This window comes from Eucyclogobius newberryi, unplaced genomic scaffold (assembly GCF_026437365.1).
Source record: "Eucyclogobius newberryi isolate DKJ021-1_F unplaced genomic scaffold, fEucNew1.0.hap1 SCAF_14, whole genome shotgun sequence".
In the NCBI taxonomy this organism is placed as follows: domain Eukaryota; kingdom Metazoa; phylum Chordata; class Actinopteri; order Gobiiformes; family Gobiidae; genus Eucyclogobius; species Eucyclogobius newberryi.
This window is the reverse complement of record NW_027315768.1, coordinates 35,929,281-35,956,047: the sequence shown is the minus strand read 5'-3', so window position 1 is coordinate 35,956,047 and position 26,767 is coordinate 35,929,281. Positions and strand designations below refer to the sequence as shown.

At 47.9% G+C, this 26,767-nt stretch overlaps 1 protein-coding gene across 2 annotated transcripts in view; it reads left to right on the top strand.

Moving 5' to 3' along the window:
- spegb (striated muscle enriched protein kinase b) overlaps window positions 1-23,708 on the top strand; it is an 84,747-nt gene extending 61,039 nt beyond the window's left edge. For both annotated transcript variants that reach the window (XM_072445346.1, XM_072445345.1), the window contains exons 24-43: window positions 489-546; window positions 637-714; window positions 3,656-3,828; window positions 3,898-3,924; window positions 4,649-4,801; window positions 5,393-5,435; window positions 5,516-5,584; window positions 5,662-8,161; window positions 8,269-8,418; window positions 8,536-8,652; window positions 9,933-10,100; window positions 10,583-10,705; window positions 10,982-11,143; window positions 11,480-11,845; window positions 15,276-15,636; window positions 15,911-16,150; window positions 16,996-17,219; window positions 17,764-17,839; window positions 17,911-18,060; window positions 18,924-23,708. In XM_072445346.1, coding sequence (XP_072301447.1) covers window positions 489-546; window positions 637-714; window positions 3,656-3,828; window positions 3,898-3,924; window positions 4,649-4,801; window positions 5,393-5,435; window positions 5,516-5,584; window positions 5,662-8,161; window positions 8,269-8,418; window positions 8,536-8,652; window positions 9,933-10,100; window positions 10,583-10,705; window positions 10,982-11,143; window positions 11,480-11,845; window positions 15,276-15,636; window positions 15,911-16,150; window positions 16,996-17,219; window positions 17,764-17,839; window positions 17,911-18,060; window positions 18,924-19,212 — 5,527 coding nt within the window. In that variant the 3' untranslated portion in view covers window positions 19,213-23,708. The remainder of the gene's footprint in view (window positions 1-488; window positions 547-636; window positions 715-3,655; window positions 3,829-3,897; window positions 3,925-4,648; window positions 4,802-5,392; window positions 5,436-5,515; window positions 5,585-5,661; window positions 8,162-8,268; window positions 8,419-8,535; window positions 8,653-9,932; window positions 10,101-10,582; window positions 10,706-10,981; window positions 11,144-11,479; window positions 11,846-15,275; window positions 15,637-15,910; window positions 16,151-16,995; window positions 17,220-17,763; window positions 17,840-17,910; window positions 18,061-18,923) is intronic.
- The last annotated feature ends 3,059 nt before the right edge of the window (window positions 23,709-26,767 follow it).

Here is a 26,767-nt window from a genome sequence, read left to right as displayed (position 1 = left end):
CTACTACTGCTACTACTACTGCTACTACTGCTGCTGCTGCTACTACTGCTACTGCTACTGCTACTGCTACTACTACTACTACTGTTACTGCTACTGCTACTGCTACTGTTACTGCTACTACTACTACTACTACTACTACTACTGCTATTACTGCTACTGCTACTACTGCTGCTACTGCTACTGTTACTGCTACTGCCACTGCTACTGCTGCTATTGCTGCTACTGCTACTGTTACTGCTACTGCTACTGCTACTGCTACTGCTACTGCTACTGCTACTGCTACTACTGCTACTACTGCTGCTGCTGCTACTACCACTGCTACTGCTGCTATTGCTGCGGCTACTACTGCTACTGCTACTGCTGCTACTGCTACTGCTGCTACTAGAGTTTACTTTTATGAGTGTGCCACAAGCGTCACTTCAGATGCGATGCAGACGTGCTTTGTGTATACGTCTACTGTAAACCCGAGCGCCCTTAACTGTGCGAAGATGCCACGAGGAGCTGCTGGAGCGGTTGGTCAGGAAGTCCTCGCTCCTGGAGTCGGACGTGAGTTTCTCTGTGACGCGTTGCTCAGGTCCTGGTTCTTGTCTGTGAGGAGCAGCTTCAGATCTTCTCTCTCTCCTCGGCTCTGTTCAGGTTCGCTCGTGCGTCAGGCAAGTCCTGGAGGGTCTGGACTATCTGCACCATCTCAACATCATCCACCTGGACGTCAAGGTGACTTACGAGCCACCACACAAACCACACGCACAAACCACACCACACGCACAAACCACACGCACAAACCACACGCACAAACCACACCACACGCACAAACCACACCACACGCACAAACCACACGCACAAACCACACCACACGCACAAACCACACGCACAAACCACACTACACGCACAAACCACACGCACAAACCACACGCACAAACAACACGCACAAACCACACGCACAAACCACACGCACAAACCACACGCACAAACCACACGCACAAACCACACGACAACGAACAAGCCACACACACAGACAGTCTGCAGACAGATGGAGGCGCTGTGGGTCAGATGGAGGCGCTGTGGGCCAGATGGAGGCGCTGTGGGCCAGATGGAGGCGCTGTGGGCCAGATGGAGGCGCTGTGGGCCAGATGGAGGCGCTGTGGGTCAGATGGAGGCGCTGTGGGCCAGATGGAGGCGCTGTGGGTCAGATGGAGGCGCTGTGGGTCAGATGGAGGCGCTGTGGGCCAGGTGGAGGCGCTGTGGGTCAGATGGAGGCGCTGTGGGCCAGATGGAGGCGCTGTGGGCCAGATGGAGGCGCTGTGGGTCAGATGGAGGCGCTGTGGGCCAGGTGGAGGCGCTGTGGGCCAGGTGGAGGCGCTGTGGGCCAGATGGAGGTGCTGTGGGCCAGGGTGACAACGCTGGAGTCAGAGAACAACAATATGAAAAATAAGCTCCTGGATTTAGAGTCCAGATCACGTGGTCCTGACCTGAGGCTTGTGGGAGGAGAAGAAGGAGAAGAAGGAAAGGAAACAGAAAGCTTTTTGGAGAAGATTATTCCTGAGCTCCTTGATGGCTCAGGAGTTGAAGCCCCTCCCATCACAATGGAAAGAGCACATCGCCTTGGCAACAAAGACCAGCAGCTGATAAACCACAAGGCCTGATAATGAGGTTTATTAACAAACGTGTGAAGGAACGTGTCTTGAAGGCTGCAAGGGTTAAAGGAGACCTCCAGGGTTAAAGGAGACCTCCAGGGTTAAAGGAGACCTCCAGGGTTAAAGGAGACCTCTAGAGTTAAAGGAGACCTCCAGGGTTAAAAGAGACCTCCAGGGTTAAAGGAGACCTCCAGGGTTAAAAGAGACCTCCAGGGTTAAAGGAGACCTCCAGGGTTAAAGGAGACCTCCAGAGTTGAAGGAGACCTCTAGGGTTAAAAGAGACCTCCAGGGTTAGAGGAGACCTCCAGGGTTAAAGGAGACCTCCAGGGTTAAAGGAGACCTCTAGAGTTAAAGGAGACCTCCAGGGTTAAAAGAGACCTCCATTGTTAAAGGAGACCTCCAGGGTTAAAGGAGACCTCCAGGGTTAAAGGAGACTTCCAGGGTTAAAGGAGACCTCCAGGGTTAAAAGAGACCTCCAGGGTTAAAGGAGACCTCTAGGGTTAAAGGAGACCTCCAGGGTTAAAGGAGACCTCCAGGGTTAAAGGAGACCTCCAGAGTTGAAGGAGACCTCTAGGGTTAAAAGAGACCTCCAGGGTTAGAGGAGACCTCCAGGGTTAAAGGAGACCTCCAGGGTTAAAGGAGACCTCTAGAGTTAAAGGAGACCTCCAGGGTTAAAAGAGACCTCCAGGGTTAAAGGAGACCTCCAGGGTTAAAAGAGACCTCCAGGGTTAAAGGAGACCTCCAGGGTTAAAGGAGACTTCCAGGGTTAAAGGAGACCTCCAGGGTTAAAAGAGACCTCCAGGGTTAAAGGAGACCTCTAGGGTTAAAGGAGACCTCCAGGGTTAAAAGAGACCTCCAGGGTTAAAAGAGACCTCCAGGGTTAAAGGAGACCTCTAGGGTTAAAGGAGACTTCCAGAGTAAAGGAGACCTCCAGGGTTAAAGGAGACCTCCAGGGTTAAAGGAGACCTCTAGGGTTAAAGGAGACTTCCAGAGTAAAGGAGACCTCCAGGGTTAAAGGAGACCTCCAGTACAAAGGCAAGCGCGTCTTCTTTTGTCCAGATATTCCATAGGAGGTTCTTCAACAACGGCAAAGGTTCCTCCACATCTGTGAGGAGCTCAGGAGGAGAAAACTGAGACATGGGTTTTCTTTCCCTGTGAAAAACTCAAGCGACTGTAAGTTCCTTTTTTTAAATGCGCGTTCGCACACTCACCCCCCACCACTCCTGTTCTTTCCAAGAGGCCGCCTACAATCACAGCCTCGCTGCTACACGTGCGTTTGCTTATTAGTGCAAAGGATCGCATCATCTCTTGTCTCCACAGATTTCTGTCTCTTCTGAGCTCGAACAGTCTTTCTTCTGTGGTCATTTTTGTACTGTAACTGAAGGAACACGCTAAACACACCGACATATCAACCACGCATGTGCAGCCGGGGAAACATGCTGCTATCCTGGGAACGAGGCTGCAGGTGTGCAGTAGCACGCAGGGAATGATTGACATGTGGGAGAACTACTCGGATGTCCACACCACCAGGATATTAGACTCTGATTTGGCACCAAAATCCTTTATTATTCCTTTAAGAATCCCTGGGTAAAATTTGTGCTAACAACATGGAAGGAGCTGATCAAAACATACAAACTAAACAAAGATGTTACAATCTTAAACTGGTAAAGCTTTATGACCAAAATGTCACACCTACAGCACAGACTTAAGATTTCAAGTCTGGACAACAAAAGGTTTAAAGGTCTTTTACCCGATTGTAAACGAGAATGATCTGAAGAGCTTTGATGAGTTAAAAGAATCCTTTGACTTGGAGAAACAGGACTTTTATAGGTTTTTACAAATAAAGAGTTATTATAACCAAGAAATCAAAAATGATGATGACCATCAGAGCCTTTTGACTGAAACAAAGCTTATATCCTTTGTCTCTTTCTCTTCTTTCCAAACCCTCTCCGCTTCCCTCCCTCTTTCTCCTTTTCTCTCTCCTCCTTCTCTCCGTTCTCTCTCTTCTCTTTCTTCTTCAGCCTGATAACATCCTGATGGCCGACGTTCACTCGGACCAGATTCGTCTCTGTGACTTTGGGAACGCGCTGGACTTTTCCCAGGAGGAGATGCAGTACTGTAAGTTCGGAACGCCGGAGTTTGTCGCTCCTGAAATCGTGAATCAGACGCCCGTTTCCAAAGCCACCGACATCTGGTAAAACCATCCCGATGCGTGAGATTATGCTTTGTGTTCTCTGTGTGACGCCTGTTTTCTCGTACGCAGGCCGATTGGAGTCATCACTTATCTCTGGTAAGGAACGATGACGTGTCTAAGATCCTGGTTTAGGCCTAGTTTAGTCCTCTTTAATCACTTTTATTTAGTGACGGGCGTGTCTAATATTAAGTGTTTAACCTTTATTAAACTAGGAAAACGCCCATTGAAATTGAAATCTCTTTTTAAGGGCGACTTGGCCAAGAGATCAGGAGATGACAGATATACAAACATTAAAAACAAATACTGTACGATCAGAATTACAGGTCAACATTCATTCGCAGCTTACATAACGCGCTATAGTTTTAAGGTAAAGTGCACAGTTTCATCTTAAAATGTTTAAAAGCACAAACACTGAGGTCCAATTGTCTCTTTACTACCGCTGGGCTACATGTGTTAAAAAGAAGACCAACTCGTTTCCAGTTGAAAGGTGTTCCAAAAAGACGAGGCAGAGAAACGAGGGACAAACAAGTGATAAATAACAGCAGTGGCAAGATAAATAAAATGGAATCATATCAAGAAGGGCCTCGTATCGCATTGCGGTCCACAAAGGCCGCTCTGCTGTCGAGCTCACAGGGGTGTGACATAGAAAACAAAATAGATCCTAAGACTGATCCCTGAGGTGCACCTTTAGTTTTGACTAACGTTTTGATCCGGAGAGTGTGATCTACAGGGTCAGCGGCCTTGGAGAGGTCAATAAACAGCAGCGCAACATAGTTTACGGTCTTATGAATGTGTGTTTTTTCGTTTTCGTGCTCTTTAGCCTGACGGGCGTGTCTCCATTCGCGGGCGAAGACGACCGCAGCTCGCTCTTGAACATCAGAAACTATAACGTGGCGTTTGAGGAGGGCATGTTCTCCAACCTGAGCAGAGAAGCCAAAGGGTTCATCATCAAACTGCTCGTCCCCGACACGCTGTGAGTCGAATGTCTTCAAGCACAAACGGGACCTCAGGGTTTCATAAAAGACACGTCGCAGTTTGTTTTTAGTGCGAAAAAAGCAAAACTGAAACCTTCTTTTGTCCCTGGCAATATGGCATTAAAAGGATCTCCACGCAATACAAAAACAGAAGATTTAGTCTGACTTGAAATGACCTGAACTCTGAATTTTAGTCCTCAATTTGAGACGTTTTGACCAGGTTAGATTTATTTGCTTATTTGCCCATGTGGTCATTTAAACATTCTGACCCCAATGGCAAATCGTCTCGAGTCTGAAACATCTTTAAACACGTGACATAATCTGTAGGTCCATCGAATCAACATTAATATTAATCCCCTGAAATCAAGTCATTTGAATTGTCTGTTCTGCAGTGGAAACAAGCAGGTTCCACCAATAGAAGAAAGATATGTTTATGCCATTCTGTCCAACATTCCTGCTAAAACAATACAATATTCATGAGACAAACTCAGTGACCGTGAAAATGATGATTTATTTAGATTTTTTTCAATGAACAATGAGAATCTGTTCAATGAAAGTCCATTTACAACCGTTTGTTGTCGTTGCTGCAGGAGACCGAATACTCAGGACTGCCTGCGACACCCCTGGTTCAAGGTGAGCGTTCTCCGCAGATTCACTCGTCATCTTATCGTTCGTAACAATCTTATAAATTATCGCCGCTCCGTTTGCTCCAGGCGTTGAGTAAAGGAAAGGTGATCAGCACAGAAGCTCTGAAGAAATGTGTGGCTCGAAGAAAATGGCAGGTGAGAGAAGTTCCGCAGACGTTTTTCCCGATCGTTTCATCATCCGACAGGTGCCTGAACCCTTTTGTCTCTTTCAGCGTTCTTTGATCAGCTACAAATCCAAAATGGTGATGCGCTCGATCCCCGATTTGCTGAGCGACACTTCGAACCACATCTCCATCGCCGTCCCGAAGAGCTCCGTCGAAGGATCCGCGTTGCCGTCCTCCTCCTCCGACTCCGACGAAGATATCGACGAGCTTCCGTTCATCCCCATGCCGCTCAACACAGAATTTTCCGGATCTCGGATGTCGCTGAACGAAATCCAGACCAACGAGGAAAACGGCAAGGAAAACGGGAACGGATACGGTTTGATCAAAGACCAGCCGATGGAAGTTGACGCGAAAGAGCGGGAGGAGGAGGCCGAGCTGATCCGGAAATCTGGACTGCAAAGAAAACCACTCCAACGCGGGTCGAGCGTGGATTCGGAGAAGCCCGACACTGGCAGGCGTCGCGGCGAGCTGAGACGCGGCGGGTCGGCTGATAGCGCTTTGCTGTTAAAGATCACGCCGGAAGAAGGCGGCGGTGAGGGAGGCTCGCCGCAAGAAGACGGGCGAAGGGCTCTCAAGAAGGCGATGTCGATGGAGCTACCGAGACGAAGCGCCAGCCCCCAAATGAGTCAAGAAGATTACGCGCTAAAACTCGAGCTGATGAGGCAGAGGCTGTTGCGAGGTGGCTCTGTGGATAAAAAAATGAGCGGGTTACGAGGACCTCTACTGGAAACGTTGGGAATGGGAGATGAGAAAAGGACTTCGGATCGATATCGGATGAACCGGTTAGCGCCTCCTCCGCTTACACGAGCAGCCTCGACGGATACGCCGAGGGATGAAACCGCGAAAGCTAAAGTTTTACGCAAAAGTGCTTCATTTAGCCAAGGAGACGCCGAACCTATAGCGATGCACAGGCGGATGGGAGCGCCGCTGGAAATCCCACTGGCGACGTTGGAAGAAAGAAGGTTGAAAGAGGCAATTTCGATGTCCTCGTTGACGGAGCAGGCGAAATTCGACTCGAGGCCGGTGACGCCGAGGGAGCCTTCTCCCAAACCGCCGACGCCGGAGTCCGCGGTGCGGGATAGTCCGACGAAAACGGAGAGCGAGGAGTCGTTCGTGGGGAGAGAAGCGAAGCAAGGCGAAACGATCAGCGAGAAAATGGCGACGGACAGTAATTTCGATGAGCGATCTAGTACAAGTGGGTTTTCCGAAAAGGATATGAGCATTTCTGAAGAACCGATAATGGAGACGGAAACGGTGAAGGACGATAGAGCGCCGTCTTCTGGTACTGACAAGAACATGGAAATCGATGAGGCTGATGTCCAAGAGGAAAAGCCAATGGAAGAAGATTCAAGTGGAATTCTTGAAGAAAAGGTGGTTGAGAAGGAGAGCAAAGAATCGAAAGGAAAATCTACAGAAATGCATATAACGACAAGCTCCGTTTTACTGAGACCAACAGACGAGTATCCAAATGTGCCAGAAGACGACGTTAGTTCCTACACAGAGTCAACTTCGCACGTAGCGCCGCCTTCACCGTCGAAAACGGTGCTTCCAGATGGCAGGACCTCGGCTTATGCTAGCATCATGCAAACTATAATGGTCCAACCGGCTAACGACGCTGCAATTGGCCCTTCCACGCCGGTCTACGTACCGCCAAGTCTGCAGACAACGGCGTCAAACGAGCAGCAAGTTAATACGCAAATTATTCTTCAAGATTCGCAGCAAGTAAACGTGTCGACAACAGAGCATCCTGCTGTTTTCGCGAGAGTAGCGTCCCCCGAAACGATTATGAAAGAGCCGAGTCCGCCGAGAAGTACGCCACAAACGACGTCGCAACACGATCTCGCAAATAGGGGCGATTTTGAGGATGTAACGTCCGAAGAGCTGTTCGAAGCGAGGTTCAAAAAGCGCGAATCTTCGCTCACGAGAAGTTTTAAGTTCTTGACGAGGTCGAAAAACGAGGACAAAGCGCCAGTGGGCGACAAAGATGAAGCAGGAGAAGATGTTTACAGGCCGAGTCCAATGGGCGCGCCGCTGGAGTTGGGCCACAGGAGGCTGGAAGAGAAGTCAAAATCGGTGCAAGATCTGAGAGAGGCGCAAAAGGATCAAGGATTTATGAAAAGGTTGTCGCTGAGGTTGAAACGAACGCCGTCAATGGAAAGAACGGAGCAGAGCAAGGAGGACGACAGCTCGAGGAGGAGGTTGTCGTGGACGCTGGGACGGCGGGGCTCGCAGGAGAAGAAGGAGACGGAGACGGCGAGCGACGGCGGCAGTGGCGCGGAGAAGGAGGAGCTGAAGAAACCGAACGAGTCCCCCGTGCTGGCGATGAGGAGGAAGATCGAGTCCACCGTGGCGGGCATCTCCACGCGCATCAGGAGTTACTCGGAAGAGAGGAAGGTTTCGGAGGAGAAGGACCAAAAGAGGACGCCCATTCTGTCCATGCTGCGGAGAGCCACCTCGGAGAACCGCGGGGTGAAGGGAGCCGCCCAGAATCAGCTCGCACAGCAGATGGCGAACGGAGCGTCCAACGAGTCGCTGGATTCTACGAAAGGTTGGTGAACGTTTTTTTTTAAATCAATCAAATCCACTTGGAGAGAGGTCCAAGCTGAGGGAGCAGCTTAGGAAAGCGTCTGGGGTCATTGTGTTTGTTGTGGTCAGGGGCGGAGGTCGAGCGCAGGTCTCGATGGGATCGTTGGGGTTTGACCCGAGGACGTCGAGATAAAACCGTGTCTCAGCCGGACATTCCCTCTGCCATCAGTCGAGAGGTCTCTGCGCTGAGGATGAAGCAGTACAACAAGCTCACATCAGGTGCGTTCAGAGGCGAGCCCGGGTCAAACGACACCCGGGGTTTAGTCAATCAAACCGCTAACCTTCTGGTCAGTGGGCCGAGCGCTACCTCCACTCTACCCTTTTGTTTCCGTTCAGATTTTCCTCCAGTTTTCCACATCAAACTCCGGGACCACGTTCTTCTGGAGGGAGATCCAGTGACCCTGAGCTGCCTCCCCGCGGGCAGCCCTCACCCTCACGTCAGCTGGGTCAAAGGTAAGCACACCTCACATCAGCGGAGGTGTATGTTGAATATCACATGTATGTTGAATATCACGTGTATGTTGAATATCACGAGTGTGTTGAATATCACGTGTATGTTGAATATCACGTGTATATTGAATATCACGTGTATGTTGAATATCACGTGTATGTTGAATATCACATGTGTGTTGAATATCATGTGTATGTTGAATATCACATGTATGTTGAATATCACATGTGTGTTGAATATCACATGTGTGTTGAATATCACGTGTATGTTGAATATCACATGTGTGTTGAATATCACATGTATGTTGAATATCACATGTGTGTTGAATATCACGTGTATGTTGAATATCACATGTATGTTGAATATCACATGTGTGTTGAATATCACATGTGTGTTGAATATCACGTGTATGTTGAATGTCACATGTGTGTTGAATATCACGTGTATGTTGAATATCACGAGTGTGTTGAATATCACGTGTATGTTGAATATCACATGTGTGTTGAATATCACATGTGTGTTGAATATCACGTGTATGTTGAATATCACATGTGTGTTGAATATCACATGTATGTTGAATATCACATGTGTGTTGAATATCACATGTATGTTGAATATCACATGTGTGTTGAATATCACATGTATGTTGAATATCACATGTATGTTGAATATCACATGTGTGTTGAATATCACATGTGTGTTGAATATCACGTGTATGTTGAATATCACATGTGTGTTGAATATCACATGTATGTTGAATATCACATGTGTGTTGAATATCACATGTGTGTTGAATATCACATGTATGTTGAATATCACATGTATGTTGAATATCACGTGTATGTTGAATATCACGAGTGTGTTGAATATCACGTGTATGTTGAATATCACATGTGTGTTGAATATCACATGTATGTTGAATATCACATGTGTGTTGAATATCACGTGTATGTTGAATATCACGAGTGTGTTGAATATCACGTGTATGTTGAATATCACATGTGTGTTGAATATCACATGTATGTTGAATATCACATGTGTGTTGAATATCACATGTGTGTTGAATATCACATGTGTGTTGAATATCACGTGTATGTTGAATATCACATGTGTGTTGAATATCACATGTATGTTGAATATCACATGTGTGTTGAATATCACATGTGTGTTGAATATCACATGTATGTTGAATATCACATGTATGTTGAATATCACATGTGTGTTGAATATCACATGTATGTTGAATATCACGTGTATGTTGAATATCACATGTATGTTTCAGATAAGAAGCCTCTGGAGCTGGACGCTCGTATGAACATGATCGCGTGTCCCGACGGCCGACAGCTGCTCATGATCATGCAGAGCACCAAGAAGGACGCCGGAGTCTACGAGTGTGTGGCCACCAACCCTCTGGCCTCAGTGTCGTCCTCCTGCACCATCTCACTCGCACGTAAGAGTACTACTGCCAGTACTACTACTACTGCCAGTACTACTGCCAGTACTACTACTGCCAGTACTACTGCCAGTACTACTACTGCCAGTACTACTACTGCCAGTACTACTACTGCCAGTACTACTGCCAGTACTACTGCCAGTACTACTACTGCCAGTACTACTACTGCCAGTACTACTACTGCCAGTACTACTACTGCCAGTACTACTGCCAGTACTACTGCCAGTACTACTACTGCCAGTACTACTACTGCCAGTACTACTACTGCCAGTACTACTGCCAGTACTACTACTGCCAGTACTACTGCCAGTACTACTACTGCCAGTACTACTACTGCCAGTACTACTGCCAGTACTACTACAGCCAGTACTACTCCTTCTACTGCTACGCCTACTGTTCCTAGTACTTAAGATAAGATAACCTTCTACCTTCCAAACCGACCTGGTCTTTTATAGTTGAAGTGATGTTTGTGTCTTCAGGTCTCCCGAATCGTCCCGGGACGCCAGAGATCCCCCAGAAATACAACAACACGGCTCTGGTCCTGTGGAGGCCCTCGGACACTATGGCCCCGTGCACCTACTCTCTGGAGAGGAGGGCAGAAGGTATGAACCAATCAGAGGAGGGCAGAAGGTATGGACCAATCAGAGGAGGGCAGAAGGTATGGACCAATCAGAGGAGGGTAAAAGGTATGGACCAATCAGAGGAGGGCAGAAGTTATGGACCAATCAGTGGAGGGCAGAAGTTATGGACCAATCAGAAGAGGGCAGAAGGTTAAAAAGGTGGATGAAAATGAAAGCTTGGAGCGTCTTGAAAGGCTCTCAATGAAGTATGATTTTATGCTTATTGTTGTTGTGTTGTTGTTGTGTTGTTGTTTCCAGGAGAGAGTAACTGGCTTATCGTGGCGACGGGCGTGGCTGACTGTTACTACAATGTGATGGACCTTCCACCAGGGGGCGCCTTCCGCTTCAGAGTGGCCTGTGTGAACAAAGCAGGACAAGGACCTTACAGCAACCTGTCTGACACAGTGCAGCTGGAAGCAGGTCAGGACTAAACCAGGACTAAACCAGGTCTAAACCAGAACTAAACCAGAACTAAACCAGGACTAAACCAGGACTAAACCAGAACTAAACCAGGACTAAACCAGGTCTAAACCAGGTCTAAACCAGGACTAAACCAAGACTAAACCAGGACTAAACCAGGTCTGTTATTGTCCCACAGACTTTTAGAACATCCTGAGCTTTGTCCTGTAGATGTCAAAGGACTCTTTTCCTCTTCCTCTTCTTCTTCCTCTTCCTCTCTCTGAACTGCTCATGCTTCAAATACAAAGTACGTCTGTTCAGATTTCTACTGAAAACTGGACTTTTATCCGTCCTCAGAAGCCTCTAAATGCAGCGCTGCCATCGTGGTGAAAACAGCGCCCTCTGCTGCTCCTCCTGTGGTGGTGAAGTCCTCCATGACAGTTCCTCCCATCAAACCTGCTCCGCCCAAAACAGCCCCCGTCACGTCCCCTTCGTCCAGCACCACCTCTCCCTCGTCCCCTCCCCCCTCTGGCTCCTCCCCCTCTCCCCACGGCTCCTCCCCCTCTCCCCCTGGCCCCTCCCCCTCGCAGACGCCGACTGTCGCTAAGTCCACCCTCAACATCAGCGTGTCCAAACCCAAGCTCGCTCTTCCCCCCGTCGTCCCGCCCAAACCGCACAGTCCCGTCAACAAGCCGCCCTCTCCGGCGCCCTCTCCTGTCATCGGTGAGAACTACACACTGAATACTAATGAATACTTTATTTGTTTCAATGTGTTTTCTTCTTGTGTTGTGTCACATCGTCACAAAAACTGCAAATCGCTTGACAAATCATTTACTCACGACCACGAGTAAATGTTTAGACTCGGTTTAGTCCAGGTTTAGACTCGGTTTAGTCCAGGTTTAGACTCGGTTTAGTCCAGGTTTAGACTCGGTTTAGTCCAGGTTTAGACTCGGTTTAGTCCAGGTTTTTTAGACTCGGTTTATCCCAGGTTTAGACTCGGTTTATCCCAGGTTTAGACTCGGTTTAGTTCAGGTTTTTTAGACTCGGTTTAGTCCAGGTTTAGACTCGGTTTAGTCCAGGTTTTTTAGACTCGGTTTATCCCAGGTTTAGACTCGGTTTATCCCAGGTTTAGACTCGGTTTAGTTCAGGTTTTTTAGACTCGGTTTAGCCCAGGTTTAGACTCGGTTTAGTCCAGGTTTAGACTCGGTTTAGTCCAGGTTTTTTAGACTCGGTTTAGCCCAGGTTTGGACTCGGTTTAGCCCAGGTTTAGACTCGGTTCAGCCCAGGTTTAGACTCGGTTTAGTCCAGGTTTAGACTCAGTTTAGCCCAGGTTTAGACTCGGTTTAGTCCAGGTTTAGACTCGGTTTAGTCCAGGTTTAGACTCGGTTTAGCCCAGGATTGGACTCGGTTTAGTAGTCCAGGTTTAGACTCGGTTTAGCCCAGGTTTGGACTCGGTTTAGTCCAGGTTTAGACTCGGTTTAGTCCAGGTTTAGACTCGGTTTAGTCCAGGTTTAGACTCGGTTTAGTCCAGGTTTAGACTCGGTTTAGCCCAGGTTTAGACTCGGTTTAGTCCAGGTTTGGACTCGGTTTAGTCCAGGATTGGACTTGGTTTAGCCCAGGTTTGGACTCGGTTTAGTCCAGGTTTAGACTCGGTTTAGCCCAGGTTTAGACTCGGTTTAGCCCAGGTTTGGACTCGGTTTAGTCCAGGTTTAGACTTGGTTTAGTCCAGGTTTAGACTCGGTTTAGTCCAGGTTTAGACTTGGTTTAGTCCAGGTTTAGACTCGGTTTAGTCCAGGTTTAGACTCAGTTTAGTCCAGGTTTAGACTCGGTTTAGCCCAGGTTTAGACTCGGTTTAGTCCAGGTTTAGACTCGGTTTAGCCCAGGATTGGACTCGGTTTAGTAGTCCAGGTTTAGACTCGGTTTAGTCCAGGTTTAGACTCGGTTTAGTCCAGGTTTAGACTCGGTTTAGCCCAGGTTTAGACTCGGTTTAGTCCAGGTTTGGACTCGGTTTAGTCCAGGTTTAGACTCGGTTTAGCCCAGGTTTAGACTCGGTTTAGTCCAGGATTGGACTCGGTTTAGTCCAGGTTTAGACTTGGTTTAGTCCAGGTTTAGACTCGGTTTAGTCCAGGTTTAGACTCGGTTTAGTCCAGGTTTAGACTTGGTTTAGTCCAGGTTTAGACTCGGTTTAGTCCAGGTTTAGACTCGGTTTAGTCCAGGTTTAGACTTGGTTTAGCCCAGGTTTAGACTCGGTTTAGTCCAGGTTTAGACTCGGTTTAGTCCAGGTTTAGACTCGGTTTAGCCCAGGTTTAGACTCGGTTTAGCCCAGGTTTAGACTCGGTTTAGCCCAGGTTTGGACTCGGTTTAGTCCAGGTTTAGACTTGGTTTAGTCCAGGTTTAGACTCGGTTTAGTCCAGGTTTAGACTCGGTTTAGTCCAGGTTTAGACTCGGTTTAGTCCAGGTTTAGACTCGGTTTAGTCCAGGTTTAGACTCGGTTTAGCCCAGGTTTAGACTCGGTTTAGTCCAGGATTGGACTTGGTTTAGTCCAGGTTTAGACTCGGTTTAGTCCAGGTTTAGACTCGGTTTAGCCCAGGTTTGGACTCGGTTTAGTCCAGGTTTAGACTTGGTTTAGTCCAGGTTTAGACTCGGTTTAGTCCAGGTTTAGACTCGGTTTAGTCCAGGTTTAGACTCGGTTTAGCCCAGGTTTAGACTCGGTTTAGCCCAGGTTTGGACTCGGTTTAGTCCAGGTTTAGACTTGGTTTAGTCCAGGTTTAGACTCGGTTTATCCCAGGTTTAGACTCGGTTTAGTTCAGGTTTTTTAGACTCGGTTTAGTCCAGGTTTAGACTCGGTTTAGTCCAGGTTTAGACTCGGTTTAGTCCAGGTTTAGACTCGGTTTAGTCCAGGTTTAGACTCGGTTTAGCCCAGGTTTAGACTCGGTTTAGTCCAGGTTTGGACTCGGTTTAGTCCAGGATTGGACTTGGTTTAGCCCAGGTTTGGACTCGGTTTAGTCCAGGTTTAGACTCGGTTTAGCCCAGGTTTAGACTCGGTTTAGCCCAGGTTTGGACTCGGTTTAGTCCAGGTTTAGACTTGGTTTAGTCCAGGTTTAGACTCGGTTTAGTCCAGGTTTAGACTTGGTTTAGTCCAGGTTTAGACTCGGTTTAGTCCAGGTTTAGACTCAGTTTAGTCCAGGTTTAGACTCGGTTTAGCCCAGGTTTAGACTCGGTTTAGTCCAGGTTTAGACTCGGTTTAGCCCAGGATTGGACTCGGTTTAGTAGTCCAGGTTTAGACTCGGTTTAGTCCAGGTTTAGACTCGGTTTAGTCCAGGTTTAGACTCGGTTTAGCCCAGGTTTAGACTCGGTTTAGTCCAGGTTTGGACTCGGTTTAGTCCAGGTTTAGACTCGGTTTAGCCCAGGTTTAGACTCGGTTTAGTCCAGGATTGGACTCGGTTTAGTCCAGGTTTAGACTTGGTTTAGTCCAGGTTTAGACTCGGTTTAGTCCAGGTTTAGACTCGGTTTAGTCCAGGTTTAGACTTGGTTTAGTCCAGGTTTAGACTCGGTTTAGTCCAGGTTTAGACTCGGTTTAGTCCAGGTTTAGACTTGGTTTAGCCCAGGTTTGGACTCGGTTTAGTCCAGGTTTAGACTTGGTTTAGTCCAGGTTTAGACTCGGTTTAGTCCAGGTTTAGACTCGGTTTAGTCCAGGTTTAGACTTGGTTTAGTCCAGGTTTAGACTCGGTTTAGTCCAGGTTTAGACTCGGTTTAGTCCAGGTTTAGACTCGGTTTAGCCCAGGTTTAGACTCGGTTTAGCCCAGGTTTGGACTCGGTTTAGTCCAGGTTTAGACTTGGTTTAGTCCAGGTTTAGACTCGGTTTAGTCCAGGTTTAGACTTGGTTTAGTCCAGGTTTAGACTCGGTTTAGTCCAGGTTTAGACTCGGTTTAGTCCAGGTTTAGACTCGGTTTAGCCCAGGTTTAGACTCGGTTTAGTCCAGGATTGGACTTGGTTTAGCCCAGGTTTAGAATCGGTTTAGTCCAGGTTTAGACTCGGTTCAGCCCAGGTTTAGACTCGGTTTAGCCCAAGTTTTTCATGCCAGACCACGCCCTCCACGTGACCCTTTGCCGTCTGTTTCCATGGCAATGACCCTTGTGTTGGTTTCCCCCAGGCAAACCCATATCGTCCGTCCCCATGTACGTCGCAGCGGCATCCTCGAGGAAAACGCCTCCCGGCCAGACTCCCTCGCCCTCTGCCCCGCCCTCTGCCCCGCCCTCTGCCCCGCCCTTTGTCCCGCCCTCTGCCCCGCCCTCCTCGTCCCAGCCGCCGCCCTCTGTGGTGGTGTCGCCCCCGGTGCCTGTGCAGAGCCTGACGCCGGTGCTCCAGGGCGGGGCAGAGAGCCGGGGGCCGCCCTCCGGAAGGGTCACTCCGTCTGGGCGAAGAACGCCTCTGATGGGGAAGTCTGGGGGCGAGGGCGCGCTCAGGCAGGGCGTGCCCCAGAAACCCTACACCTTTATGGACGAGAAGGCCAGGTGAGGGACGGACCAATGGTTTATATTGTAAATATTTCACTTTAGTATTTGTATCTGGGGAGGGGCCACTGGGAGGGGCCACTGGGAGGGGCCACTGGGAGGGGCCACTGGGAGGGGCCACTGGGAGGGGCCACAGTGGGAGGGGCCACGAGATTTGTGCATTTTGTGTGTTTGGAACTTTTAGCACGAAAACAGGGTTTAAGTCTGTCTTTGGCTTTGAATGGTCTTTTATTTTCCCTCTCTCTCTCTTTCTCTCTCTCTCTCGCTCGCTCAGGGGGCGTTTCGGTGTGATCCGCGAGTGTCGAGAGAACTCCACTGGAAACCTGTTCATGGCGAAGATCGTTCCGTACGAGTCGGACACGAAGCAGTCGGTCCTTCAGGAGTACGACATCCTGAAGTCACTCCATCACGAGAGGATCATGGCCCTGCACGAGGCCTACGTCACGCCCAGATACCTCGTGCTCATCTCCGAGTTCTGCAGCGGGAAAGAGCTGCTGCACAGCCTCATCGACCGGTACGGCAGGGGACGGGGGCGAGGAAAGGGGACGGGGGCGACGGCAGGGGACGGGGGCGAGGAAAGGGGACGGTTGGCGATGGCAGGGGAGAGGCGACGGCAGGGGACGGGGGCGAGGAAAGGGGACGGTTGGCGATGGCAGGGGACGGGGGCGACGGCAGGGGACGGGGGCGAGGAAAGGGGACGGGGGCGACGGCAGGGGACGGGGGCGAGGAAAGGGGACGGTTGGCGATGGCAGGGGACAGGCGACGGCAGGGGACGGGGGTGAGGAAAGGGGACGGTTGGCGATGACAGGGGACGGGGGCGACGGCAGGGAACGGGGGCGAGGAAAGGGGACGGGGGCGACGGCAGGGGACGGGGGCGACGGCAGGGGACGGGGGCGAGGAAAGGGGACGGTTGGCGATGGCAGGGGACAGGCGACGGCAGGGGACGGGGGCGAGGAAAGGGGACGGTTGGCGATGGCAGGGGACGGGGGCGACGGCAGGGGACGGGGGCGAGGAAAGGGGACGGGGGCGACGGCAGGGGGCGGGGGCGAGGAAAGGGGACGGTTGGCGATGGCAGGGGACAGGCGACGGCAGGGGACGGGGGCGAGGAAAGGGGACGGTTGGCGATGGCAGGGGACGGGGGCGACGGCAGGGGACGGGGGCGAGGAAAGGGGACGGGGGCGACGGCAGGGGACGGGGGCGAGGAAAGGGGACGGTTGGCGATGGCAGGGGACAGGCGACGGCAGGGGACGGGGGCGAGGAAAGGGGACGGTTGGCGATGGCAGGGGACAGGCGACGGGGGGTGACAGCAGGGGACGAAATGTCTACTGACGACAGGGACATTGATCTGGTCTGTCTCAGGTTCCGGTACTCGGAGGACGACGTGGTCTCGTACGTGGTCCAGGTCCTTCAGGGGCTGGACTATCTTCACACCAGGAGGATCCTCCACCTCGACCTAAAGCCCGAGAACATCATCGTCACCTTCATGAACTCTGTGAAGATCATCGACTTTGGGACGGCCCAGAACTTCAACCCTCTGTTCCTCAAGCAGTTCAGCACGCCCATCGGCACGCTGGAGTACATGTGTGAGTACTTTTACTGTAGTACTCTTACAGCACGCCCATCGGCACGCTGGAGTACATGTGTGAGTACTTCTACTGTAGTACTCTTACAGCACGCCCATCGGCACGCTGGAGTACATGTGTGAGTAGTTCTACTGTAGTACTCTTACAGCACGCCCATCGGCACGCTGGAGTACATGTGTGATTACTTCTACTGTAGTACTCTTACAGCACGCCCATCGGCACGCTGGAGTACATGTGTGAGTACTTCTACTGTAGTACTCTTACAGCACGCCCATCGGCACGCTGGAGTACATGTGTGAGTACTTTTACCGTAGTACTCTTACAGCCCGCCCATTGGCACGCTGCAGTACATGTGTGAGTACTTCTACTGTAGTACTCTTACAGCACGCCCATCGGCACGCTGGAGTACATGTGTGAGTACTTTTACTGCGTTTGTGAGTACTTCTACTGCGTGTGTGAGTACTTTTACTGTAGTACTTTTACACACGTGTAGAAGTGTTTCCTTGTGGATAAACGTGTCTGAGGATCAGTGTTTGTTCTTCAGCTCCAGAGATGTTAAAGGGCGACGTCGTTGGTCCTCCAGCCGACATCTGGAGCATCGGAGTCCTCACCTTCATCATGTGAGTGTGAACCGGGTCTGAACCGGGTCTGAGCCGGGTCTGAACCGGGTCTGAACCGCTCTCTCTCTCAGGTTGAGTGGCAGGTCTCCGTTCCTGGACCTGGATCCTCAGGAGACTGAAGTCCGGATCCAGACGGCCAAGTTTGACCTGAGCCGACTTTATCAGAACGTGTCCCAAAGCGCATCAATGTTCCTCAAGAAGATCCTCTGCAGCTACCCCTGGTGAGAACCTCCTGAGAAGCTCCTCAGAAGCTCCTCAGAAGCTCCTGTGAAGCCCCTGAGAAGCTCCTAAGAAGCTCCTGTGAAGCCCCTGAGAAGCTCCTGTGAAGCCCCTGAGAAGCTCCTCAGAAGCTCCTGAGAAGCTCCTCAGAAGCTCCTCAGAAGCTCCTGTGAAGCCCCTGAGAAGCTCCTCAGAAGCTCCTCAGAAGCTCCTGTGAAGCTCCTGAGAAGCTCCTGTGAAGCCCCTGAGAAGCTCCTGTGAAGCTCCTCAGAAGCTCCTCAGAAGCTCCTGTGAAGCTCCTGAGAAGCTCCTGTGAAGCCCCTGAGAAGCTCCTGTGAAGCCCCTGAGAAGCTCCTCAGAAGCTCCTGAGAAGCTCCTCAGAAGCTCCTCAGAAGCTCCTCAGAAGCTCCTGTGAAGCCCCTGAGAAGCTCCTCAGAAGCTCCTCAGAAGCTCCTGTGAAGCTCCTGAGAAGCTCCTGTGAAGCCCCTGAGAAGCTCCTGTGAAGCCCCTGAGAAGCTCCTCAGAAGCTCCTCAGAAGCTCCTGTGAAGCTCCTGAGAAGCTCCTGTGAAGCCCCTGAGAAGCTCCTGTGAAGCTCCTCAGAAGCTCCTCAGAAGCTCCTGTGAAGCTCCTGAGAAGCTCCTGTGAAGCCCCTGAGAAGCTCCTGTGAAGCCCCTGAGAAGCTCCTGTGAAGCTCCTGAGAAGCTCCTCAGAAGCTCCTGAGAAACTTCTGAGAACCTCCTGAGAACCTCCTGAGAACCTCTTGAGAACCTCCTGAGGTCATTTGTTGAGGTGCTAAGGTCATATGTTGAGGTCCTGAGGTCATATGTTGAGGTCCTGAGGTCATAGGTCACTCTCTCTCTCCAGGGCGCGCCCCTCCATCAAGGACCTCTTCGGGACCTCGTGGCTGCAGGACGCGTACCTCATGCGTTTGCGGCGTCAGACTTTGACCTTCACCACGACGCGGCTCAAAGAGTTTGTGTCTGAGCAGCAGAAGCGCCGGAGCCAGAGCGCCACGGGACACAAGGTGCTGCTGCGCTCCTACCAGAGCTCGGCCACGCCCACGCTGGCCCCGCCCACGCTGGCCCCGCCCACGCTGGCCCCGCCCGCCGCCACGCCCGCCGCCACGCCCGCCGCTACGCCCGACAATCAATGAGCTCCTCAAACTGCTCTCGAGGCTTAAAGGTGCACTGTGTGACATGTCTGCTGATGGTCTCCATGGCGATGTCCCTGCTCTGCCTGGAATATCACACAGTATATATTTATTCAATTAGAGTACTACTGTAATACTAGTACTACTGTGATACTACTACTACTACTACTGTAATACTAGTACTACTGTGATACTACTACTACTACTACTGTAATACTAGTACTACTGTGATACTACTACTACTACTACTGTAATACTAGTACTACTATGATACTAGTAGTACTGTGATACTACTACTACTGTAATACTAGTACTACTATGATACTAATACTACTGTGATACTACTACTACTGTAATACTAGTACAACTATGATAATAGTACTACTGTAATACTAGTACTACTGTGATAGTAGTACTACTGTGATACTACTACTACTGTAATACTAGTACTACTATGATACTAGTACTACTGTGATACTACTACTACTACTGTAATACTAGTACTACTATGATACTAGTACTACTATGATACTAGTACTACTGTGATACTACTACTACTGTAATACTAGTACTACTATGATACAAGTACTACTGTGATACTACTACTACTACTGTAATACTAGTACTACTATGATACTAGTACTACTATGATACTAGTACTACTGTGATACTACTACTACTGTAATACTAGTACTACTATGATACTAGTACTACTGTGATACTACTACTACTGTAATACTAGTACTACTATGATACTAGTACTACTATGATACTAGTACTACTGTGATACTACTACTACTGTAATACTAGTACTACTATGATACTAGTACTACTGTGATACTACTACTACTGTAATACTAGTACTACTATGATACTAGTACTACTGTGATACTACTACTACTGTAATACTAGTACTACTATGATACTAGTACTACTATGATACTAGTACTACTGTGATACTACTACTACTGTAATACTAGTACTACTATGATACTAGTACTACTGTGATACTACTACTACTGTAATACTAGTACTACTATGATACTAGTACTACTATGATACTAGTACTACTGTGATACTACTACTACTGTAATACTAGTACTACTATGATACTAGTACTACTGTGATACTACTACTACTGTAATACTAGTACTACTGTGATACTACTACTACTGTAATACTAGTACTACTGTAATAATAGTACTACTATGATATTAGTACTACTGTAATACTCACACTTCTGTGATACTAGTACTACTGTGATACTACTACTACTGTAATTCTAGTACTACTATGATACTAGTACTACTGTAATACTAGTACTACTGTAATACTACTACTACTACTGTAACACTAGTACTACTGTAATACTAGTACTACTATAATACTAGTACTACTGTGATACTAGTACTACTTTGATACTAGTACTACTTTGATACTACCACTACTGTAATACTAGTACTACCGTGATACTAGTACTACTGTGATACTACTACTACTGTAATACTGGTACTACTATGATACCAGTACTACTATGATAGTAGTACTACTGTAATACTAGTACTACTATGATACTAGTACTACTGTGATACTACTACTACTGTAATACTAGTACTACTGTAATAATAGTACTACTATGATATTAGTACTACTGTAATACTCACACTTCTGTGATACTAGTACTACTGTGATACTACTACTACTGTAATACTAGTACTACTATGATACTAGTACTACTGTAATACTAGTACTACTATGATACTAGTACTACTGTAATACTAGTACTACTGTAATACTACTACTACTACTGTAACACTAGTACTACTGTAATACTAGTACTACTGTGATACTAGTACTACTTTGATACTACCACTACTGTAATACTAGTACTACTGTGATACTAGTACTACTTTGATACTAGTACTACTTTGATACTACCACTACTGTAATACTACTACTACTGTAATACTAGTACTACTGTGATAGTAGTACTACTATGATAGTAGTACTACTGTAATACTAGTACTACTGTGATAGTAGTACTACTATGATAGTAGTACTACTGTGGTACTAGAACTACAGTGACTTGGTTTGTTGGCGCCACCTGCTGGTCTCCATGTCCACAGTGCACCTTTAAATCCTCTTCTTGTGTGATTCAAAATTAAAGATGGGAATAAGGACTAAACCAGGACTAAACCAGGTCCAAACCAGGTCCAAACCAGGTCCAAACCAGGTCTAAACCAGGACTAAACCGGGTCTAAACCAGGACTAAACCGGGTCTAAACCGGGACTAAACCAGGTCTAAACCAGGACTAAACCAGGACTAAACCAGGTCTAAACCAGGTCTAAACCAGGTCTAAACCAGGACTAAACCAGGTCTAAACCAGGTCTAAACCAGGTCTAAACCAGGACTAAACCAGGACTAAACCAGGACTAAACCAGGTCCTTTATTTTCATCTCTTTAAACACTTTCAGAATGAAATGTCACTTTTGTTTGTGATGACAGTGAAGACGTTGAGCTTTGTGTGAGTTTCTGTTTCATGGATCGTTCCAGTGATTACAGAACCATGAACCATGAACCATGAACCATGAACCATGAACCATGAACCATGAACCATGAACCATGAACCGGGTCAAACGTCACAAACACGACCTGAGAGACTGCACCGCGTGGACGCCATTTTGGATCCCGGAGACGTCTTTTCATAAGATTTCTATTTTTTTACCTGGACGTTCGTTGTCACGACGACGAGCCGCGTCTTTGGACCTCAAAGTTTGTACGTTTTTGGATAAATTGATCTTCCTTTTTTCAAGTCTATTCTTATAAAACTTTATGAGACGGTCTGAACTTTTGCCTTTTGCTCGTGTAATGTCGGCTTTACCTGTCTCGCCGCCTTTTCAACGGAAAACCAGGACTAAACCAGGACTAAACCAGGTCTAAACCAGGTCTAAACCAGGACTAAACCAGGTCTAAACCAGGACTAAACCAGGTCTAAACCAGGTCTAAACCAGGACTAAACCAGGACTAAACCAGGACTAAACCAGGTCCAAACCAGGACTAAACCAGGTCTAAACCAGGACTAAACCAGGACTAAACCAGGACTAAACCAGGACTAAACCAGGTCTAAACCAGGACTAAACCAGGTCCAAACCAGGACTAAACCAGGTCTAAACCAGGACTAAACCAGGTCTAAACCAGGTCTAAACCAGGTCTAAACCAGGTCTAAACCAGGTCTAAACCAGGACTAAACCAGGTCTAAACCAGGCCTAAACCAGGACTAAACCAGGTCCAAACCAGGACTAAACCAGGTCTAAACCAGGACTAAACCAGGTCTAAACCAGGTCTAAACCAGGTCTAAACCAGGTCTAAACCAGGACTAAACCAGGTCTAAACCAGGCCTAAACCAGGACTAAACCAGGACTAAACCAGGTCTAAACCAGGACTAAACCAGGTCTAAACCAGGTCTAAACCAGGTCTAAACCAGGTCTAAACCAGGACTAAACCAGGTCTAAACCAGGCCTAAACCAGGTCTAAACCAGGTCTAAACCAGGTCTAAACCAGGACTAAACCAGGTCTAAACCAGGCCTAAACCAGGACTAAACCAGGACTAAACCAGGACTAAACCAGGTCTAAACCAGGTCCAAACCAGGACTAAACCAGGTCTAAACCAGGTCTAAACCAGGTCTAAACCAGGACTAAACATTTCAACAGTTCCAGATACTGAAGGTTTTATAAAAAGGGCTAATATTAATCTTCCCTTTAAAATCCAGGACAAACTGAACATGTGGCGTTGTCGGCAGGATTTTAGTTTTCAGACTAAATGTTCATATTTAATAATTAACTTGCCCTTTTCATTTTGTTAGCACCATTTTAATGAATTAAAAGTGCACTTTGTAAACCTTCTGTCTCGTGTTTATGAAATTACAGTTGTTTAATTTCTCAGAAACACCAGGAAAACATTGAAATAATTTGAGATGGAGGCAAAAAAACCAACAGAAAAGTTACACAGTGCACCTTTAAGACACTAGTTTTACATTTTGCTTTTTGTATAATCTGTTTTTTCCTTCAACTTTTGTTTTTCAAACTCAGTGTCACTGTTGACTTCTTTTGAAACTTCCTGGTCATTTTGACGAGAATTTGTGCCAAAAAAGCTCCAGATTTCACCAGAAAATATTCTATTTTGTTGGAGATCTTTTCAAATCTTGGTTTTCAGAATGACCTCTGTTTTGACTGAACGTGGGTGTGGCCGATGAACGTGGGTGTGGCCGATGAACGTGGGTGTGGCCGATGAACGTGGGTGTGGCCGATGAACGTGGGTGTGGCCGATGAACGTGGGTGTGGCCGATGAACGTGGGTGTGGCCGATGAACGTGGGTGTGGCCGATGAACGTGGGTGTGGCCGATGAACGTGGGTGTGGCCGATGGCTCTGTGTCCGTCTTAGTTTTATTTGTGGCATGAAAAAAAATATGGATTTAATAAAGGAGAAATTATGAACAAATGTGGATCATGAGTTTTTTGTTTTAGAAGCCGTCACCGCTATGCTAATGCTAACTGTTGGGTCTTCGGGTCACCTCTATGCTAATGCTAACTGTTGGGTCTTCGGGTCACCTCTATGCTAATGCTAACTGTTGGGTCTTCGGGTCACCTCTATGCTAATGCTAACTGTTGGGTCTTCGGGTCACCTCTATGCTAATGCTAACTGTTGGGTCTTCGGGTCACCTCTATGCTAATGCTAACTGTTGGGTCTTCGGGTCACCACTATGCTAATGCTAACTGTTGGGTCTTCGGGTCACCACTATGCTAATGCTAACTGTTGGGTCTTCGGGTCACCTCTATGCTAATGCTAACTGTTGGGTCTTCGGGTCACCTCTATGCTAATGCTAACTGTTGGGTCTTCGGGTCACCTCTATGCTAATGCTAACTGTTGGGTCTTCGGGTCACCTCTATGCTAATGCTAACTGTTGGGTCTTCGGGTCACCTCTATGCTAATGCTAACTGTTGGGTCTTCGGGTCACCTCTATGCTAATGCTAACTGTTGGGTCTTCGGGTCACCTCTATGCTAATGCTAACTGTTGGGTCTTCGGGTCACCACTATGCTAATGCTAACACCACGCTATCACCACGTCCAAGTTGCCAACGAATAAAGTTTACACAGGATATGAATTATTTCATGAAGAATTCACTCACGACTATCAATAGGCTAACAACGATTAGCATTAGCAACGGCTCAGGCTTTAGGTAAACCACGCAAAGTAATGAATAATTCTGTTACTAAAAATGATTAAGGATCAAAATACAATCTATTCCACGGCATAGGTCAGGGGCGTGCGGTCAGGGCGTGCGGTCAGGGCGTGCGGTCAGGGCGTGCGGTCAGGGCGTGCGGTCAAGGCGTGCGGTCAGGGCGTGCGGTCAAGGCGTGCGGTCAGGGCGTGCGGTCAGGGCGTGCGGTCAGGGCAATCAAGACAAGCAGTGATTGACCATTGGCCCCGGTCTGGCCCCGCTCTGGCCCCGGTCTGGCCCCGCTCTGGCCCCGGTCTGGCCCCGGTCTGGCCCCGGTCTGGCCCCGCTCTGGCCCCGGTCTGGCCCCGCTCTGGCCCCGCTCTGGCCCCGCTCTGGCCCCGGTCTGGTCCCGCTCTGGCCCCGCTCTGGCCCCGCTCTGGCCCCGCTCTGGCCCCGCTCTGGCCCCGGTCTGGCCCCGCTCTGGCCCCGCTCTGGCCCCTGAGGACCTCCTGTAGACCCAGTATAAAGAGAGGCCGGTCTGAGGTGGATCCAGGCTGGACTTGGGACGACTCAGACGAGGTAAAGCTTTTACATCAAATACAAAAAAATAAAATTTTAAATTTGAGTTTAATTATTTCTCAAATACAAATTGTTTCAGTTGTAAAATGTTTTTTTTGAGGTGCTTCATTATTTATTTATGTTACTTTATTATTGCTTTACCTTGAATGTTTCAGTTTCTATCTCATTCCTTTGTGTTTTACTTACTCTTAGCAGACTGATAAGATATTCCTTTATTGTCCCACATGGGGAAATTTCATTGTTGCAACGCACACTCACTTTATAGGAAGTTTAAAAACACTCTTAATAGAAGAACTCTTATAAACAAAACTCCAATTTCACAACAAGGGATGGAGGGGAAAAATAAAACAAAAAATAAAAAATAAAAAATAAAAAATAATTTTTTTTTTTTAAAAAAAGCTAGCGTAAGACAAGATAATACTAATAATAATAATAATAATATTTTCATCAGTTATATAAACATGAATGTGACATCATTGCATGTGAGCACGACAGTATTGCACATGGGTATGAGAGTATTGCACATGGGTATGAGAGTATTGCACATGGGTATGAGAGTATTGCATATGGGTATGAGAGTATTGCACATGGGTATGAGAGTATTGCATATGTGTATGAGAGTATTGCACATGGGTATTACAGTATTGCACATGGGTATGACAGTATTGCACATGTGTATGACAGTATTGCACATGGTTAAGTCAGTATTGCACATGGGTATGAGAGTATTGCACATGTGTATGACAGTATTGTACATGGGTATGAGAGTATTGCACATGGGTATGAGAGTATTGCACATGGGTATGACACACATGGGTATGACAGTATTGCACCTGTGTATGAGAGTATTGCACATGGGTATGAGAGTATTGCACATGGGTATGACACACATGGGTATGACAGTATTGCACATGGGTATGAGAATATTGCACATGGGTATGACAGTATTGCACATGGGTATGACACACATGGGTATGACAGTATTGCACATGTGTATGAGAGTATTGCACATGGGTATGACAGTATTGCACATGGCTATGACACACATGGGTATGACAGTATTGCACATATGTATGAGAGTATTGCACATGGGTATGAGAGTATTGCACATGGGTATGACAGTATTGCACATGGGTATGAGAGTATTGCACATGGGTATGACAGTAACAGTATTGCACATGGTTAAGTCAGTATTGCACATGTGTATGAGAGTATTGCACATGGGCATGGCAGTATTGCACATGGGTATGAGAGTATTGCACATGGGTATGACAGTATTGCACATGTGTATGAGAGTATTGCACATGGGTATTACAGTATTGCACATGGGTATGACAGTATTGCACATGGGTATGAGAGTATTGCACATGGGTTTGACAGTATTGCACATGGTTAAGTCAGTATTGCACATGGGTATGAGAGTATTGCACATGGGTATGAGAGTATTGCACATGGGTATGACAGTATTGCACATGTGTTTGACAGTATTGCACATGGGTATATCAGTATTGCACATGGGTATGACAGTATTGCACATGGGTATGACAGTATTGCACATGTGTTTGACAGTATTGCACATGGGTATATCAGTATTGCACATGGGTATGACAGTATTGCACATGTGTATGACAGTGTTTGTTGTAGAGTGTGACAGCAGCAGAAGGACAGACTGTGAAACGTCTCCTTCACACAGTGAGGGTGGATCAGTCACTGAAGCTGCTCCAGAGTGGACAGAGTGTCCTGCAGGGGACAGAGTGT